This window comes from Lactuca serriola, chromosome 4, assembly GCF_051521515.1.
Source record: "Lactuca serriola cultivar US96UC23 chromosome 4, Lser_US96UC23_V15, whole genome shotgun sequence".
Lineage (NCBI taxonomy): Eukaryota > Viridiplantae > Streptophyta > Magnoliopsida > Asterales > Asteraceae > Lactuca > Lactuca serriola.
The window spans coordinates 280,789,411-280,808,908 of record NC_136411.1 but is presented as its reverse complement, the minus strand read 5'-3'; the positions used below and the strand labels follow the sequence as shown (position 1 = coordinate 280,808,908).

At 32.7% G+C, this 19,498-nt stretch overlaps 1 protein-coding gene across 4 annotated transcripts; it reads left to right on the top strand.

Moving 5' to 3' along the window:
• Positions 1–1,419: 1,419 nt before the first annotated feature.
• On the top strand, positions 1,420–17,917 carry LOC145097076 (protein DJ-1 homolog D-like). Of its 4 annotated transcripts, none has more exons than XR_013704220.1 (6): positions 1,420–1,629; positions 1,772–1,888; positions 3,525–3,965; positions 4,506–4,868; positions 5,534–5,857; positions 5,948–6,083. XR_013704220.1 is itself a non-coding variant. In XM_079034574.1 (6 exons), exons 1-6 carry the CDS (start codon positions 1,564–1,566, stop codon positions 17,840–17,842), a joined length of 1,230 nt encoding a protein of 409 aa, XP_078890700.1. In that variant the 5' UTR covers positions 1,420–1,563; the 3' UTR covers positions 17,843–17,917. The 4 variants fall into 4 exon arrangements, 3 of the variants coding, with proteins under 3 accessions (XP_078890700.1, XP_078890699.1, XP_078890701.1); XM_079034574.1 differs by lacking the exon at positions 5,534–5,857 and adding an exon at positions 17,777–17,917 and having other exon boundaries at positions 5,948–6,124; XM_079034573.1 differs by lacking the exon at positions 5,534–5,857 and adding an exon at positions 7,957–8,388 and having other exon boundaries at positions 5,948–6,124.
• The last annotated feature ends 1,581 nt before the right edge of the window (positions 17,918–19,498 follow it).

Here is a 19,498-nt window from a genome sequence, read left to right as displayed (position 1 = left end):
TTATTGATATATATATATATATATATATATATATATATATATATATATATATATATATATATATATATATATATATATTTGTTTTCAGGGGTAAAAGCATGTGTGGAAGTTGGATGTCTTGTGAATAAAGAGTCATATGAAGTACATCTAGACACCCATGGGTGTTCTGGTGGGCCTAAAGCTGGAAGTCTAAGAGTAAACAATAATGTAAGACCAATTTTACCGTTTTACTCTTTTACATTCATGGTGTAAGGAGCTGATCTTTTTATAGGGTCCAAAGCTTTTCAATAGCTTGAAGTTTTTACTTTGTTGGGGATTTTGTAAAATCTTTCAAGATTGATCTTTTAAACTTTTATTTTTAATGTAGTGTTATGTTTCATAAATATATTTATGCTCAAGGCAATGTTTATGGTAAGATCAACACAATTGAGTCGATAAAATATGGGTTGAGTAACACATTGTAAGTATATGTTGTCTGAGGTTTCTTTGACATATCCATCCCCGCAAAGCTATATGATTTAAAAGAAAAAATGACTTGTATTAAAACAAAAAAATAACTTCTATCATATTAGTCCAAAAGCGGCAGAGCCGCTTTTCTAGTTTATTTTAAAAAATAATTAATTTTTTTTTGAAATTTTACTTTGAATAATATATAGTCTTTTTTTAAAGTTTTTTTTATTAAAGGTTTGTACAATTGTAAATCCTCCTTAATAAATGAAAGTTTTTTTTATCACATGTCAATCTCTCTTAAGTTTTGACACTTGACATTTTGTGGTATTATGAAATAAATATTATCCACGTCAATTTTTGATTTTTTTTAATTTTTAAAATTAAAGTCATATACTTATATATGTAAAGTATTAAATATCATATATATGATATTAAATTGCAATAAATACATTTTCTTTTCTTATTTTAAAGTTGTATATTAAAAAATATTTTATTTTACATTTTAGTTTAATGTTTATTTTTTTTTTTAAATTAACTTGTCTAACACACGATTCACACCTAATATATAAAATATACATTTTCGGACGTACAAGTATAAAGCTTCAGTCACGAGTGGACGGACACACTCCAAATAAAGTGTCCATGTTTTTCATGAAGGAAATTAATAAGTTTTAACTATTTATTCAAGTTTCAACTTCCACCTACTCAAAAAGAAAATGACACCACTTAAATATGTCTCGAAGCTCGCAACTCGCAATTCCCGCGTTTTCTTATTATTTTAATAATTTTGTAATAATCAAAATGTTGACGAGCTTTACTCTGTTACAAATTATTAAAATGTCGATATACTTAATATCCTAGAAATCGAGATGTTAAATATATATATATATATATATATATATATATATATATATATATATATATATATATATATATATATAATAAAAATGATTTCATCACATCCACACATTGGTGTGAAACTGTGAATAAGTGAAAGGGGATGAGTAGTATTTAAACCGGCATATTTCTCCCAAGTACCATCAGTGCACACTCGTCGTTTCCGAAGGTTTGGCTTTCGCACATCACATTGATTTAAAGGATTTATTATCTTTAATGGCGAATTTGGGTTGTCCAAAGAAGATCTTGATGTTATGTGGTGATTACATGGAAGACCTTGAGGTTTCATTTGTTGTTTATTTGAGTCCTAACTTTGACTTTTAGTAGTTATCAAGATTTTAAATTAAAATAATATCATATAGTTATTGATAATGATGTGGAGTGTAGTATTCTGTATTCTGATTAAATTGATTTGTTTGGGCAGGCGATAGTTCCATTTCAGGCATTGCAAGCCTATGGATTGTCCGTTGATGCTGTTTGTCCTGATAAAAAATGCGGTGATATTTGTCGTACAGTACTTTATCGTGTATCTCCTCATCAGGTCTTCTGCTCACTAATTAAAAACTGATAATAATTCTTTAACTTTGCATAAGCATAATGGTCGAGAATTTGAATCCCCATATTGATTATCATGTCCATTTTATTGTTCTTGAAAAATTGTTGTGTTGAAGATAACTATTTGCCGGCCATTTTACAAATTATTAAGCCTTTGAAGGAAAGATAAATTGCTGGACTTTAATTCATTTCCTTTCTAATTTGGTTACAATTACTGACTTTAGAAATGGTTACAAAACTAGAGATTTTTCAAAATTTAGAGACTCTAAAATTTATCAGGAGTAAATTAGAAGAATGGTCCCTGTATTTTACTCAAAACCATAAGTTCACTGAAGTTTATAAATTTTTTCCAGAATCATCCTTAACTTTACATTTTGTTAAGGTTTAATCCCTTGACTAACAGGGTTAAAAACATGTCGTTAACCCTAATAAACTAACTCTTTTACCCCCGTTTTATTTTTCTTTGGTTTCACCTTATTGTTATTATTAATTAAATAAGACAAACCAAATCATTACTCATCACAGCCCTAAAATTAGCTAATCAGCATCATTAGTAACGTCAAAAATATACCAACAAACTATCAAAATATTTACCAATCTAAAACCGACAATCTAACCTAATAAATGAAAATCAATTTTGTCAAATGTCATGTTCTCATTCATTTTGCCACATTTCATTTTTAAATTTTTTTGAATTATTTTTTTTCCACTTGTCATTTTCTTGTATTTTCATTTTCTTAAATTTAAAATCCATATTTTAGTGAGATTTATATATGTAAAGTAGATCATTCTAATAAATTTCATAATAAATGTTTTACAATTTTTCAAATATCTTACATTATATATTAAATTACTTACTTGATTTATTATATTCTTTGTATTTATATAAACTTATTATTTTAAAAAATATGTAATTCTTATAATTTTATATTAAACTTTTTTTCTAAACCCGTGTAATACACGAGATTCACACCTAGTTATTTATACACGTGCTAAAGCAAAAATTATACTCATATTATATTGACATGTATGTAAGCATCTCAAGTAAATTTGAAAAAAAAAACCTTAGTTGATAGTATAAATAATACTCCCTTCGTCCCAAAATTATAGTCAATCTTTCCTTTTTGGTTTGTCTCAAAATAATAGTCACTTCTAAATATAAATAACATTTTTACCAAAATACCTCCTCTTTACTACTTAACCAACTAAGCATTTAATGGAACATTAAATGCAAACTAAGGATAAAACTGTCATTTTATTATATAAAGTTAGTAATAATTAATGTTTTTCTTAATTTGTGTGTTTTTTGTCTGTGTACAATAATATTGGGACGCATGGAGTATCAACTAAGAATAACACTAAAAAAACAATTCTAGTCCAAAGAAATGAATTTCTCCTTACATTAAATAAAAAAGCTATAATCATCAATCTCAATATGAGACGAGTTGGGATGCAAAAAGAAGAGTGCAATTAGCAAAATTTCAGCGTTTTAACCAATTAAGCCATGCCTTTTCACTTAACCCACTAAATCATTATGTGCAAATTAAGTAGTTAACTCGTTAGCCTAATTAAGTCGAAAGAAGCGAGCAAACTCGCGTTATACTTTTACAATATATTTGCAGACATTTTCAGAGGACCGAGGTCACAACTTCACTCTAAATGCAACGTTTGATAAGATTGATGTATGTTCATATGATGGGTTAGTTATACCAGGAGCACGTGCTCCTGAATATCTTGCGACATATGAATCTGTGGTAGAAATTGCAAAACATTTTGCAAGAACTGGAAAACCCATTGCCTCCATCTGTCATGGATCACTTATCTTGGCAGCTGGTGGTGTTTTGAAAGGTCGAACACTTACAGCATTTCCTACACTAGGACCCGTGCTTGTTACTGCTGGTGCTAATTGGGTACAACCTGAGACAATGGCATCATGTTTTGTTGATGGAAATTTAATCACTGGAGCTTCTTACGAAGGGCATGCTGAGTATATTGGTCATTTCATTAAGGCATTAGGAGGAACTGTCACTGGTTTCAACAAACGGATTCTATTCCTCTGTGGGGTAAGTTGTTTATTTGTAATTCCTTTTTCGATATAATCAGAAATTGAGCTACCTTTGCTATAATAAGGTAGATTCTATAGACTAAAAATTATAATAAGGAATGATTAAAGAAAAAACGATAGTACAATGGTATAGTAAAAAAATTCATAAGTACTTTGTGTTGTTTCTTGCATTTTTTCCATGTTATTACTTAACCGAGTTTTTAGATATATATTTTGGGGCTAACTATAAGAAATAACAACATACTATCATTTATTTTTTGCAGTATAGCATCCTACTACCATTTCTTTCTATTATAGTACTATGTTTTGGTTTTTTATGAGGACATTGATTGTACTTTGAATAGTTTAGCCAATTATAGCATTGTACTTCTATTAAGGTATTAAGTTTTGAAAAATCTACCCACTTATGGTATTGAAAATTTCTTTGTATTCAGATGACATTTCTATAAGCGGATGGGTGTTTTAAAGTGCAATGCTATAATATGGTGGTTAATTACATCATTAATTAGTGATTGTCTCTATTTTGCTTCGTTTGTAGGATTACATGGAAGACTATGAGATATATGTTCCTTTTCAGTCCTTTCAAGCTCTTGGATGCCATGTAGATTCCATTTCCTCCAAAATTAAAAAGGGTGATAGGTGCTATACGGCTATCCATGAATTTGAAGGGGACCAGAATTTCAGTGAAAAAAATGGACATGAATTCAAAATAACAGCTACCTTTGAGGACATAGATGCTTCAAGTTATGATGGTCTTGTTATCCCTGGAGGTCGAGGTCCTGAATATATGGCACTAGATCAAGATGTTATTAAACTGGTGAAATACTTTATGGATGCTAGAAAACCTGTTGCATCCATCAGCTATGGGCAACAAATTTTGGCTGCTGCTGATGTTCTTAAGGTAAGGTTTTTTCTTAAGAGAATTTAGGAATTTAATCAAAAACATTATCAGTCACCTTTCATTAGAGAATATGGTTTGGTTTTTGTTGGTTTGAGTTTAGATGTTAAAGATAAAGTGAAGTTACGACCATATTATATAACTACAAGCTGTGTAGCTGTAATATCAAAATAAGTTTAGTGGTTTCTTTCCTTATTACAAAACCATGATAAGACATTAGACCATATATATAATGCATAGTTTAATGGAATGTCTAGCTGGCATTAAATGGATTAAACTCAAAAAGATGTTATATTGGTATTCAGTTAATATCGAGTTCAACTACCATTAAAGCATTCAATGAGAAAAACGAATTATTTAATATTAAATGATTAAGAAAAAAATGATTTCGTTTATAAAAGTATGTTCCATAAATTTTTTTGTAGAGTTTAGTGCATTGTAGAAAAAAATGATAGGATGGTATGAAAAATTAAATGATATGGTAATGAAGTTTTTTTTTTCTTTTTTTAATTAGTTTTCTAAATGTACTAATTTATTTACTTTTCTTAATTAAGAATTACTTTCCTATAAGTATTAGGTTATGATGTAAATGCATTCTTCTCAATTATCCCGTTAGTGAATTACATTTTAAGTTTCTTTCTTTACAATTCTGAAATTGTTTTTTGTAGTTTGTTCGTCTTTACACCTTGGTGGGCAATGACACCTTTGAGAGGTTTATAAACAACATGGTGTTTCTTTATCAATTCTTGTGGCATTAAAACCATTTTATATCCTTTTTCGTTTCCTTCATTAATCCTTCAATTGCAATAATTTATCTATAAAAATACATCACATTTGTGTATCACTATTGAAAATTCTACCCGATTATCGTTAGTGTAACCTATAGTAGTGTGACACAGTTCTATAAGCGCCTATACATGTTAGAGTCCCATCCTAGTATCATGGACTCCAAGAAAATTGTTTTGTATTCGGAGAACATTGCTACAGACATGGTAGATTTTTAAAAGTACAATGTTGTAATAAACAAATAAAAGATACATCTTTATTTCTTGGATTTATCTCCTTTTTAATGCATTTACTAGGGAAAGAAATGTACGGCATATCCCGCTGCCAAACTTCATGTGGTATTGGCCGGTGCAACCTGGTTAGAACCTCATTCAATGCACCGTTGCTTTACTGATGGAAATCTAGTGACTGGAGTAGCCTGGCCAGGACACCCTCAGTTCATCGCTCAATTCATGGAAGTGCTTGGTGTAAAGGTATGTTTCTAGTGTGTATCTACACCCACAAAATGTCATGCTTAATGTTTGTTTAATAAGTCAGAGTTAATTACATTTATAGAATAAATCCGATATGATGTGATATTTGATGATCTCCTTTCTTTTGAAGATTTCCTAACGCAATGTGTATTGTAATGTAGCAATTTTATTTTATTTTGTGATATCATATTTACTGTTTCGAAAGATTGCAAAAGTGACAAGCTATTCTTAGTATTCTACCATGAATTGTGTGCCAAATTCAAAATACAACAAAATCATTTTTTTAAATATGAAAACTTTTTGAAGTCAATGTGCCTTGCAACGAGAAACTCCTTTGCAATTTGAATATAGAATATGATTTCCAAATTTTAACAGTCCACATATAGAATCGTGACGGTTATATCGTATCAAGTGGATAAAAAAATATAAAAATAAAGTTTCAATGCAAACAATTATATATGAAAGAGGCGAACAAAATAAGGTTTGAAAATGTATCTTGCTTGAATACACATAAATTTTGTGAGCTAATACAACAATAAATACCGTATAATTTTAAAACATAAATTAGAAACATTGAATACTATAATTGAATAAAAAGTAATACTAAAAAATGAAAACTATAAAATAAATTATGTAAGATACCAAAAAATTAATTTTAATATATCGTAAGAGACCAAAATCGCAACTTATTAAATACTAATACTTTAACTTTAAAATTATGAATTATGACATCTGTTTGATCAAAATTTCTTGAGAGGAAAAATGTAAATGTGAAAATTTGTTATGACCAGAGTCTAAATCTTTATTTTCAGAGATATTTTTAGGGACTGACAACATCTGAATTTTTAAAAGGTCTGAATTTTTAAGAGGGTCTGAAACTTTAAGTTCTGAATTTTTAACACACTGTTTTGTTGGAACATCTGAATTGATGTGCTGAATTATAAAATGATCATTTTACCCTTCAGTGTTATTTTTTGTTGAAACCAGTGTTTCTGTTTATAAAATAACCGAACCAACTTCGCGAATATTTATAAAAAAAAGTATAAACACAATACAAAATTCAAATTAAAAAAAAAATCAAATCAAATCAAACAATGCTCTAATATAAAGAGGTAAAAGTATGATGCTATAATAAATAAATCAATAAAAGTACATTGCTATTTTTTGTATTTAACCCTTATAAAAACATTTTTACAATAGCTATGAAAACAACCTGAACTCTATGGTTATATGGATCACATTACATGTATACAACCCAATTCATACAAATATAATCTTATATATATTTTAAGAAGAAAATCCTCACAATTTGAAGCTTAATGGTTTTTCCACCTTATTCCACAATGCGAATTTTCTGCATAGTGGATGAGAATTTAACATCTTCATCATACAAAAGCAAAAATGGATACAAGAAACACAGATGCCAAAGTTCCAATTGCTCAAGGTCAAAAATCAATGCCTAAAGTTCCAATTGCTCAAATGAGAGACAAAAATGAACAATTTTGACAAAAAAAAGTTAACAGCCTTCATCCACCATCATCTTAACCATCAAAAATCACACAATGCTCTAAATCAATAACCAATTTGGAAACTATACATCAGTTTAGGATAATAACAATCATTATTATACCATGAAACAAGAAATCAGTAACTAATTTGGAAAGAAGCTATGTTTCACCACCGATTCAAAACATCACAACATTACGGAAAACCCAAAACATGAACATTTAAAAACTTATAATATTAAATTGATTTTTGATTTCAAATCATGAAAAAAATTTGATTTCACGAATGAGGAGTGATTTTAGCAACTTCGTACCTGACCAATAAAGGAGATCGGAGATCGAAGACCAGTGTTGGCAAGGGCGACGCTTTCGAGGGTGGAACTGGCGATGTCAGAGCTTGGCATCGGAGGTCATAGTTCTGTGGTGGGAGTCAATTTCATGGAGGTAGGAGTGATATCAGAAGTTGTGTAAAACATATGGATGTACGATGTCGATGATGGGGCGGTGGTGTTGTGCGAGTCAACGATGAGAGGAGATGGTCGACGATAGAATGAGGTGTTCGGTGATGGGAGAAAGTGGATGGCGTTGGAGTTGGTCGGAGGTGGGAGGAGACAAAAAAGAAAATCTAGTGAAGGTCGGTTATGGAAGCATTCATATGAGGGCAATAGAGGGCACGGATGCATATATTTTTTTTATTCAGATACAATTTAAGTTGTAAAGTTTAAGAGGATTTTAAGAAATTAAGAGTCTTTTATTCATAGGCTAACAAAGCCGCCTCTTAATTTCTTAATTAAGATGCTACCAAAAATCCCATTATTCTTCTTTTTATACTATATGCTGGAACAATTGTATGATAATTTGGCCCCGTTTGGTCCTCAAATAACAAAACCAAATAAATACACAAATCATTTTGGTAATATATATATATATATATATATATATATATGAATGTGCCAAGTCTTTTTAACATGTACATGAAGATGTTTGATCCCAAGATCTTGGGTATTTTGTAATTCCAAGATTAATGATTTATATTATGCTTGATTGTTGTTTGCTTGAAAATCAAAAATTACTCTATAGGGTATAATATCCCGTTATGGCGATTTTAGTGCGACTCTAGGACCTGATCCTTTAGAATTGGAAGCTCCATCTGTGAAGTGGGTCCATCTCTTTTGTTCTTTTATATCTTAAAGCTATTGAACTTCTTTTTCAGCTTTGTTTGGTCAAAAATTAACAAACTAATTTCATAACCAAATTAGTAAATGTGGTGTGATGTTATGTGACATCCCTATTTTCATGGCTAATTAACCTTTTTATGCTTATTTAATTCAGAGTATAAATCTTATTGCGGAATTTGTCCCCAAAACATGATAATATCATTATCAAAGCATTTCTAAAGAAATGTATTTCATTTATATTTAAAACCATGGGATGTTATTGTCAATACAAATACATAAGCATAAAGATGTTTGATCAGGCCTTACAACAATTTATTATACTATGGCCTACAAACTCCTCGATCACTCAAGATCCTTGGGCCTTGGTACCGCTACATGTGATAAAAAGAAACTGCGTGGTTCAGACTTGGGGGCCTTGTGAGAGCATATGGTTTTCAACCTACAATAATTAAGTTCTTTAATTATATGTTCCACATCAAATAATATACCCGATTACCCATTCCTGTTATTCTCACATATTAATCCTAAAATAGTGACCTCAAGGTACATATCCTAAGGATCATCATGAGCAACGGGTAGAAAATACTACTTGGGGGATTACCTTAGCAATATATGTCAATATGGCAACCATGGGGGGGATATAGTAAATCAAATGAACGGATAGTTCATTACACCTACAGGTTGCGAGCCTGCCAACATTCCACTGAACTATCTAGAATAGTCTATGGTCGTCATCTATACTCTGTTAGATGAGTGGTTCATAAATAGTCAATGCCTTTCATCATCATCTCATCATTTTATCTTTCATCACCCATCACTACCCAATATAATATATATACGATTAAAGCTAGTAAAATCATATTATCTATCAGATATACAAATCAATATAGATAATACGCACACATAACATTTAATCTTCAAGATACTTTATATCTATGTGTATGATAAAAGTAACTATGCACTGACTTGTTAAAGTGGATGACTAGAAAGTTGGACAACGCTTCGCTTCAGCACTTAGCTTTTCCTTTGACGTGACCTAGGTTCAATTATCACTAAGTCTTAGTATTGTTGGATTAGGTGGCTAAGCCCATAACTATAATTGGTATGTACTTCATTTTATTGGTGCATGGTCCTTTTACGTTGCCTTCACACTAGTGGAGAGAGAGAGAGAGAGAGAGAAGAGAGAGAGAGAGAGAGAGTAGGATTTATTATTTGAAATAATAAATCATGTCGCACCCCAAAACTATGAATGGTGGAAACGTTCTGGGGCAGAGGACGTCATGTACAGTATCACAACAATGAATAGTGGTAAACAAGCAACAACATCATCCATTGCATTAATAATATAATTTTAATACAAGTGTGTTCTGTCAAATTATAATAGACACTAAAGTATAAATCAAAATGAAAGATGAGTCTTGAACGAGCTCCATCTTCTCTAAACCTTGCATCGGTACCTGTCTACTGATGACCTGATGATACAAGTTATTTTGAAAGAGACTATCAACTTTAAAGCTGGTGAGATTCTAAGTATTTTAGTGTATGTATTTGTAAGAATGTATTTGTAAGTATGAGTATGTAATAGTTTTGAGTATCCTAGAAAACCCTATGCTTCCTACTGAAAGTAGCCTTCTACCAAGGCATCTAGTATCTGACTGTGTCTCTTGTCAGAGTGTGTATTTTCCCAAATCTAACTATCATTAACCAAAAATATAGTTTCTACATTACCGTGCATCCTGTGAATGTCCACGAAGTGAAAGTAATGGGAAAATGAAATAGTATTATAGTGTAGTATCAAATAACTACAACCGTACTAACTACCTTAAATCTATTGGAATTTTAAGTACCATGTGATCGGCCTGTATCCTGCTACCGACTCAATAGTAAAAAATGACGATGTAAGACGTCGTAAGAAATGACATTTGGCACCCGTAGACTTGCAAGTCCCACTGTAGCGAGCAACAAGGTGTAGGATAATCAATCCAGTATACATCTATACACAAACTCATACGCTCCCCAATTAAGGAGATTCTGGATACAAAAACGGTCATGGCAGGTAGTGCCATGCCCCGTTTAATGGCTCACCTAACTGTAGTAATGTATATGTAAGGTATGCTAGTTGTATTGTATGTTCTCCCTTTTTCTAGCGTGTATGTTCTCTCTGTATAGTATTGTAATGTACTGTGTGTACTAGCTGTATTGTGTGTTCTCTCTCTATCTAACATGTATAGTAATGTACTGTGTGTACTAGCTGTATTGTGTGTTCTCTCTCTATCTAGCATGTATAGTAATGTACTGTGTGTACTAGTTGTATTGTGTGTTCTCCGTCTATCTAGCATGTATAGTAATGTATTGTGTGTACTAGCTGTATTGTGTGCTCTCTCTATCTAGCAAGTATAGACTCATGAATGAACTGACTCATGGTATGATACTGCGTTCAAGTAATAGTATTAGTAACTTCCTAAACTATGCCTATCGTAGTTTACTAGTAATATGACTTGTACGTATGAACATGGATGTATACCCTTGCTACCCAAGGGCATTGAATTGACCGATAGAACCTTTTATGTCTATACATGTATACATAATATATAACTAATATTTAGACAACCTTCGGACGAATAACCGATGCCCTAAAGTCACATCCCAACGAGGAAAAGGAGATAAAGCAAGCTAGCCTTCCTAAGTCCTTTAAATATTAATTATATAACTATATATATATATATATATATATATATATATATATATATATAGGCATGCAATTGACAATATAAAAGCATAAAAGAAGTTTTGTAAAACCTTATGAAAGTTTAACAACTAAGAAAGATGACTTGATGTCAATTTGTAAAACGGTTTGAAAGCAGTATATTTGATAAGAACAATTTTAAGTATAAGGAAAACCTTTGTTTGAAACTCATTTGTAATAGGGTTTGAAAAGAAACATTCATGATGTAAGACAGTTTGATAAAGAGTTTTAAACAAGTAAAAACATTTTGGAAAGCCATTTGAAGTACTCTGTTTGGTAAAACAGCTAAAAGTGTAGTAAACCTATTTGTATGCTAGTTATTAATCACATGTGATTGATATTATAACTAGCATGATTCAACTTGTATCCCCCCATAAAAGCATTTAAAAACATTTAAAAGATAGATTAAGGGGTATGAACTCACCTGTAGCAAGTGGTTGGGATGAACGGACTGTATAGGATGCTAGGTGTCAAGTGAAGACTTGTACACACTCTATGATCCTAGGTAACATATAATTTCACATATATGTATCCAATTAGTCTTTAAACAACTAAATAACAAAGTTAAGACATCCTAAGACATGTTAAACACTTTATATAAGTGTTATAAGTGCTAAGGATTGCATCTAAGTGTTGTAGGACATTGCTATCGAGTTTAGGGTTCAAGGGAACCCTCTATTTGAGTTTACGGTTTGGAGACCATAACTCATTGAGTTTATGGTCGTAAACCCTTGAGTTTATGGCCGTAAACTCATACTTGTTTGACCACTTTGTGTTTTGAAGTCTTATAAGCCCTAAGAAGCATTTCTACATTGAAGTATAAGCCTATGGAAGTGTTTGTGGCATCAAATCACCCCTATATGTAGTTTACGGCCCATGGACCACTTCTCCATGTGTTTACGGCCGTAAACACATATTATTTATGGTCTTGTGATGTTTTCAAGTCCGAAACACATCAAGGAATGAATCTAGACTCGTTTCCTAAACTTGTGAAGGGACTAGGGCCATTTTGGCATACATTTTAGGGTTTACGGTCCAAGAAAATCTTGGATCGTAAACACCTTTGATCTTAGCTTTCTTGGGTGATTTCTTGATGTGTGGAAGTGTAACAAACCTTAAGATACTATAGGGTAGAAGTACTTACAAGATAAAGGCTTGAAATGGTACCAAAAGGCCAAGAACACTAGTGTGTGTTCTTGGTGAAACTTGAAGATCTAACCTTTTGAAATGAATTCATGGATAGAAGTGTGTTAAAACACTAGATTAAGTGATATATCAACTTAATAAGGCTTAGAAATACTTACTAGTTGAAGATCTTGAAGAAAGGGTGGATGATACTTGAGAGAGAAAAGGGTTTGGATCTTGATTTTTGTGAAAAAGTGACTTAAATGGCTAAGTGCCATATATATACCACTAGGGTTTACGGTCTAAATACAATTTGTGCCGTAAACTCCAAACTCCTGAAGTTTTTGAAACTTTATTGCTGCACAATAAACTCAAGGGTATCCTCTCTCCTGATATCTCCTAAAGTGTTAAACCTAACATACTCAAACTTATTCCAAAAAGCTTGAAAGTTTGTAGAAACTGTTCTGACTTCTATTGAACTGAAGGGTTGTACAGAATAGAAATTTCGGGTTGTCACAAATTGGTACTCAGAATGATTTTATTAGTATATTACAAGATTAATATATTATTTGGATATCATATTATTAATTGGTGTTTAATCATAAATTAATTTGATATTAGTTTTAGGATTAAAAAGGACTGATTAATAATGGAGGGGCTGTTTTGCAACTCATTAATAGTTGTGAAACTGGACTTAGGGCTTCATGCACTGGTGTGGACAAAATTTATGGGTAACTCCATAAGACTTCATCCACGGGCTCATTAAGGAGGTCCATGGGTTGCTTTGAGCTTAAGGTAAGAATTAGGGTTTCTTTATTGAGGTCCAGCTTCAAGACTAAGCAACCTAGCCATATATAAACCCTCTAAACCCTTGGATTTTCGGATCTAAGCATATGATACTTACCCTGGCTGAAAATCCTTGTCTCTCCATCTCATCCTTTGCAGTGGGTGTTTATGACTCCATTAGAGGTGCAACACTTGGGACACTAAGCTTTCAAGAGTCAAGGATTTTCAAGGATTGTCTTGTTATTACAATATAACAAGTGAGGTAATCTTCTAACCCTGTTTTCATATGAATTTTGAATATTATATGCTAGTTCTAGGGTTATTACTTTGGTATTCAATTTTCATGTTCAATTAGTGAAAAACTTAGATCCAAAGCAATTAGGGTTGCATGATCACATAGGAATGTAGATATGCTCAAAACCCATCAGTGGTATTAGAGACAAGTTGTTTTAAAATTGAATTGTTGCAATAGTGAATTGTCCAAAGAACAAGAAAGTCGAAATTTGTTGTCTAGAGCTTAAACTCGACGAGTTCACTTGTCAACTCGAAAGTCGAAACCCATAAGTGGTATCAGAGACAAGTTGTTTTTCAACTGAATTAATGCAATAGTGAATTGTCCAAAGAACAAGAAAGTCGAAATTTGTTGTCTGGAGCTTAAACTTATGACAACCCGAATCTTTTTCTGTTACCGTTAGCTAACTGCCGTTAATAAAAATTGAATTTAATTGAGTCCTGTCAAATTCCTTTGGTTTGGAACAAAACAACAGTTCACGGCCTGACTGGAGTTCACGACCGTAAACCCATTTATGGTCGTAAACCCGTTTACGGTCAGTGCCAGGTGGCCCCCATCATCGACCATGAAAAACCCCTATAAATACGAGCCCTTACCCCTCATTTACACTTTTCTGGCCGAAAACTCTCTCCTTCTCTCTCTAAACTCTTGACCGTAAACACCAAAACACCCTTATTCTTCCGGAAATCATCGAGAATCATCATTAGGAGTTGATTTGGAGCATCTAGAACACGTTTTTCATCGAATCCAGTATATTTGTTCTTGAGTTCACGGCCATACACACTTCAAACCTTCAAAGGCCGTAAACCCTTCAAGAGACTGTTCACGACCGTAAATAGTTCACGGCCATAAACCCTCTTTACGGCCGTAAACCCTCACTAAGTGGTGAATTAGACTAAAAATCCATTTTCCTCGATTCAATCAAGTCCCGGTGACATTCCTTAACCGAAAGCAAGTGTTTTTCTAACACTTTATCAAACGAAATCGCTAATTTAGATACACGTATGTATTAATTATTATTAGGATCCCGTTGAGTGCCGCATACATCAACTCGAGGGTCTTTATTCCCAATTTCATTGTCCAACACTTTCACGCAACTAACAGTGAGTTCATACCCCTATTCATGTACTATTTTTAATGTTTTTAGGGGGAATACAAGCCAAACACAAATGATATTTGTGAACTTATACAAAAGAATTTCAACAGGATTAAAACTTATACAATTGATACAACCAAAAGATTTCCATGTTTTATGAAATATTTAGATATTTTATCCCTTTTGTAACATGTCGAGCATAAGGGACGTTTTCAACGTACAACCATAATTGCATAGTTTTCAGATCAATATACGAACCAAGTACACGACATACATGCAAACTATAATAGGTATAGTTTGGGGTTTTCAATACACAGTTTTTACGAATTTAGACTTATACATTGCTAAACATATAAACTATGACATATTTAGTTTATGATATACATTACTACATCGCAAATTCGGAACCCCGTTTACCGATTTCTACATTGCCTGATCACTTTTTTTATAAATCACAAGCATCATGGTGATAAAGTTCCTATTCAGAATTTGTTCTATCTGTGGAGTCTTATTACCCCCGGGGTTTGCTGTGATTTACCATATATGTTGCGAGGTTCATGGGGAAGAAAGCGACTAATTCTAGGCTCGGGAGTCCGATTACGGGAGGACATTTGGTTACTCGCCTTGCTCGGTCATATCATATTTTGACTCACGACTTTGTGAGGAATCTTACCCGATTCCCGGACACTGATTTAACCATTCAAGTTTTGGGAGTTATGCGGGTAGTGGTAAATGTCGGGGGCGGTTTTGTTATACCACCAGTAGATGAGGAGCAGGAGGAGGCGCAACCAGAGCAACAACCAACAGCCAGACCTCGGCGTAGAAATGTTCGAGCTCGAGGAGAGATGGAGAGAGAGCGTGTTGCTCCACAGCATGTACAAGGAATACCCACCGACCCTTTTTAGAGTCGGTGGGAACTTATTTGGATAACCTCGTGGGAAATGCCATTTGTCATACCTAACTTACTGAGGGTATTTATTCACATTTGGGCGTGACCCGGCCACCATCTATGCCACCTCATTATCCTTATTTTCCAACATGGGAGGAGCTTTAGAATCCGCGGAATGATGGGGAAGGACCGAGTGGAGTGCAGGGACGAGGGGATGATGATTGATTTCTTTTCTATTTAGTTTCTTTTGTTTTATTTTAAGGAGTGTTCTTTTATGTTTGAATTTTGTTTGTGATGTAAGACTTTGTTAGACTATTATGTTACTCTTTTATTTCTTTTGGGTTGTTCCTTTTTCATATTAGCATTGGAATTTTTAGAAGGAACTAACGCTGAGTAAAGAGTCGTGTTTGTCTAGTCAATTCAAGGTTTGGTTAAAGTCATGAGTCGAAACCCACAATTAAGGATAAGTGTGGGGTACGTTGGAGGGAGAGAGGTTAAAGTAGGACAGTATATTTACGTAGAAGAATCTTAACCCATTACGACATTGGTCAAGCCGCTAGGTTGAAAAAAGTGATGACGAATTTTTTTCTGCCGTCCAGTTTCCACGTCGTGGCCTGCAAAATGCGATGCATTCTGTTCGCGTTTTTATCAAAACTCACAACGTGGTATTATGCACCACAACATGATTTATGATTTTCTATTCGTCTTGAAGATCCTAAGTGTCTTTTACCTTGAGACTTGTCATGTTTCTTCTTGGGATCATTATGAAGACTATTTTGCCTCGTTTCTTCCTGCATATAATGTGGCGTATGCTTTCCCACATTTTTCTACATATTTGCACCCACTTTGAAGAGTTGAAGTTTCGAATCGTGCTCGTGGTTTATTTATATATCCATTCAGTTCAACACCAAGTTCATGTTTTGGAGAGGTCCATGTTCGAGATGCATGTTTTCCACGCTTTTGGAGATACTCACACCACTATCTGTTCCTCTTTCTCCCTTCTTTTAATTTTGATTTATTTTTTTGCATACAATGAGGGCATTGTATGAAGCAAGTGTGGGGTAGGGGTAGAAAAAGTAAATTACTAGAAAAATTGGAAATTTTAAATTTTTAATAATTAAATCTAGTAATAATAATTTGAACTGTAGTTGCTAGTGTTATATGAGATGATCCGATAAGAGCTCGAATGTTTAGTTGAGCCAATACACGTTATAGTGCATTTGTGGCCTCCCTTATTTTAGTGAAATCATGGAACAAAAACATAATCCCGCTTAGTTTGAGGGATGCGATATGTTTAGCATCGTGTACCAGAAATGTATCCATGAAAATTATTTTCTTTAACCAATAAAGGTTGAAGTTAAGCGCCCCTGCTTAAGCATGTAGGTTTTGAGTGAAAAAAAGTGAGTTACATGTTTGAAAAAAAAAGAAAAAGAAAGAGAGAATTACAAGAAAAATTTTGGAGAATTTCTGGAGCATCAAAGTCAAAGTATGAAGATCAAAGATGAATAAATTCTAAAGAAATTCAAAAGTTGAAGATACCCAAAAATCAAAGATCAAATATCAAAGAAGTGAAGAATTCCAAAAGAGTTCCATAGTGGTATCATAAATTGTAATTGTCTAGATTATGTATGTTTGGGTTGCTCAACCAAAAACACCTTGAGGTTAGGAGGTTTTCTGCGGATGGATTCGGAGGGATGCATAAAATGAGCATTCTTCGGAAGAAGTGGGCGAGTGTTTATGAAGATTGTGAGTATTTAAAGTAGGGGGGTTACATAGGAAAAATTTAGACACAAATGCATGCGTTGAGGTCTTGGCATAATGGCTGAGCTGGAATCGGATTGTTATATGAAATACTAGTGATGAAGGTTTGAGTTTAAATAAGTAGATTTGCTTGAGGGAAAGCAAAGCCTAAGTGTGGGGTATTTTGATATTGCCATATTTATACATATTTTTAGGCAATATTGATTTACATTTTATTATTATTTTGGTTATATATATAATTATGATACTTAGAAGGATAAAATGTTATTTGCAGCCCAAAATAAAGCATTTTCGAAGAGAGGGACCAAAAGTGACAATAAATGGAACATTGGAGACTTGAAGCACAAAAGATGAAGAAATCCACGGAACTTACTAAAACCACGACATGGCAGAGACAACTACGACGTGGCATGAGTATTCTAGAAGATAAGATTACGTGAAGAAGGAGTCCTTGCCTGATACGGATAACTTGGAAACCACGACGTGGCAGAGATAGCCACGACGTGGCACGGGATTTTCAGGATATTTATGCACTCTTGGTCATTACGATAGAGGCACTTTTGGCTAGCTTAGAGGGGTTCCTGGAGAAGAATTTCAGAGGAGAAAAAGATCTGGAAGCTGGTTCCAACACCAAGGAAGAAAGAGTTCATAAATTGATTCATAGTTTGGTACACTTTAACATGTTTTTGACTATAGTATTCATTTGTTTAGTTGTTAATATGTCCAGCTAAATCTAGCTGCTTCTGTTAGCTAGATGAAGCTGGAACTCATGGTTTGAATGCATTTGATTTGACTTTATTTGTTGGTTATATGCTTGTGTTGATTGATTTTACCTAGCATGTTTAGCTAATGATTTAATTGCTTTAAATTCTTGTTCTGTGCAGTTAGTGAACACAAATCTGCATGAATATGAATACCTAATAACAAAGTGAACACTAGTTTATTAGAGCTAAGATCAAACCAATCTTATATAAGTAATTGAATCATTGAATTAAGATGTGTTAGAGAACGCATATTATGACTGTAATTGTGTTTTGATTAATCAATCTTCATAGCTCCAATCTTATTTAATAATTGATTATGTGTTAACTATTGTGTGACTATACATAGATTTACATGAATTAATTAATAATTAGTAGGTTTAGAACTAAACTGCTAATACTTCTTAAATTGCTAACCAATGGTAATAGTCTTGACTAATGTATAACCATTGAGTGAAAGTGGATTCGAACTAACAGAAGTACTTTGTTTATTGATTGAGTTTTTGTTAAAGAATTAAGTTCATCTAAACTTGCAAAATTAGATACAAACCCTTTTTAGATTATTAATAATGAGATTAATTTACTAGTGAATATATAAATTAATAACACCGTTCCTGTGATCGACACCCGACTTACCCAAGCTATACTGTAATCTGACTAGGTACACTGCCTATAAGTGCATAGTTAGTCTAAGTTTGTTAGGTTATAAATATTCAAATTAGTGGGTACTTTCATGCACATCACATGGTTATACGACTCACAATAGTATAAACTAACCTTTGTTTACGGGATTTCATTCTTCATTAGTTTTGTTTTAATTAATAGAACTACTATACATTATACTGGAGGATTCCAGGGATACAATACTCAGTTTTATTTTAAATAATAAGACAATTATACATACAAGTGGTAGTCAAGTTTTTTGAACAAGAAAATAGTAACAGATATACATGTTAGAAAATATTGGATTTTCTTGGGAAACATGCATACATTTTTACAGAATTCAACGACTAGTTTTCACTACAAAAACATTCTTATGAACTCACCAACTTTATGCTGATACTCTTTTCAAAACTACTTGTATTCTCTGGAAATCAGTAGATAGGTACATCACATAGATTTTGAGAAGACGGAGCGTATAGAGTCACGTCTTATACTTTTGATGTATAAAAACATGAATCAAACAGATGTAAATACTTATTATATATTCAATGTAATGGTTTTGTTTACTTTAA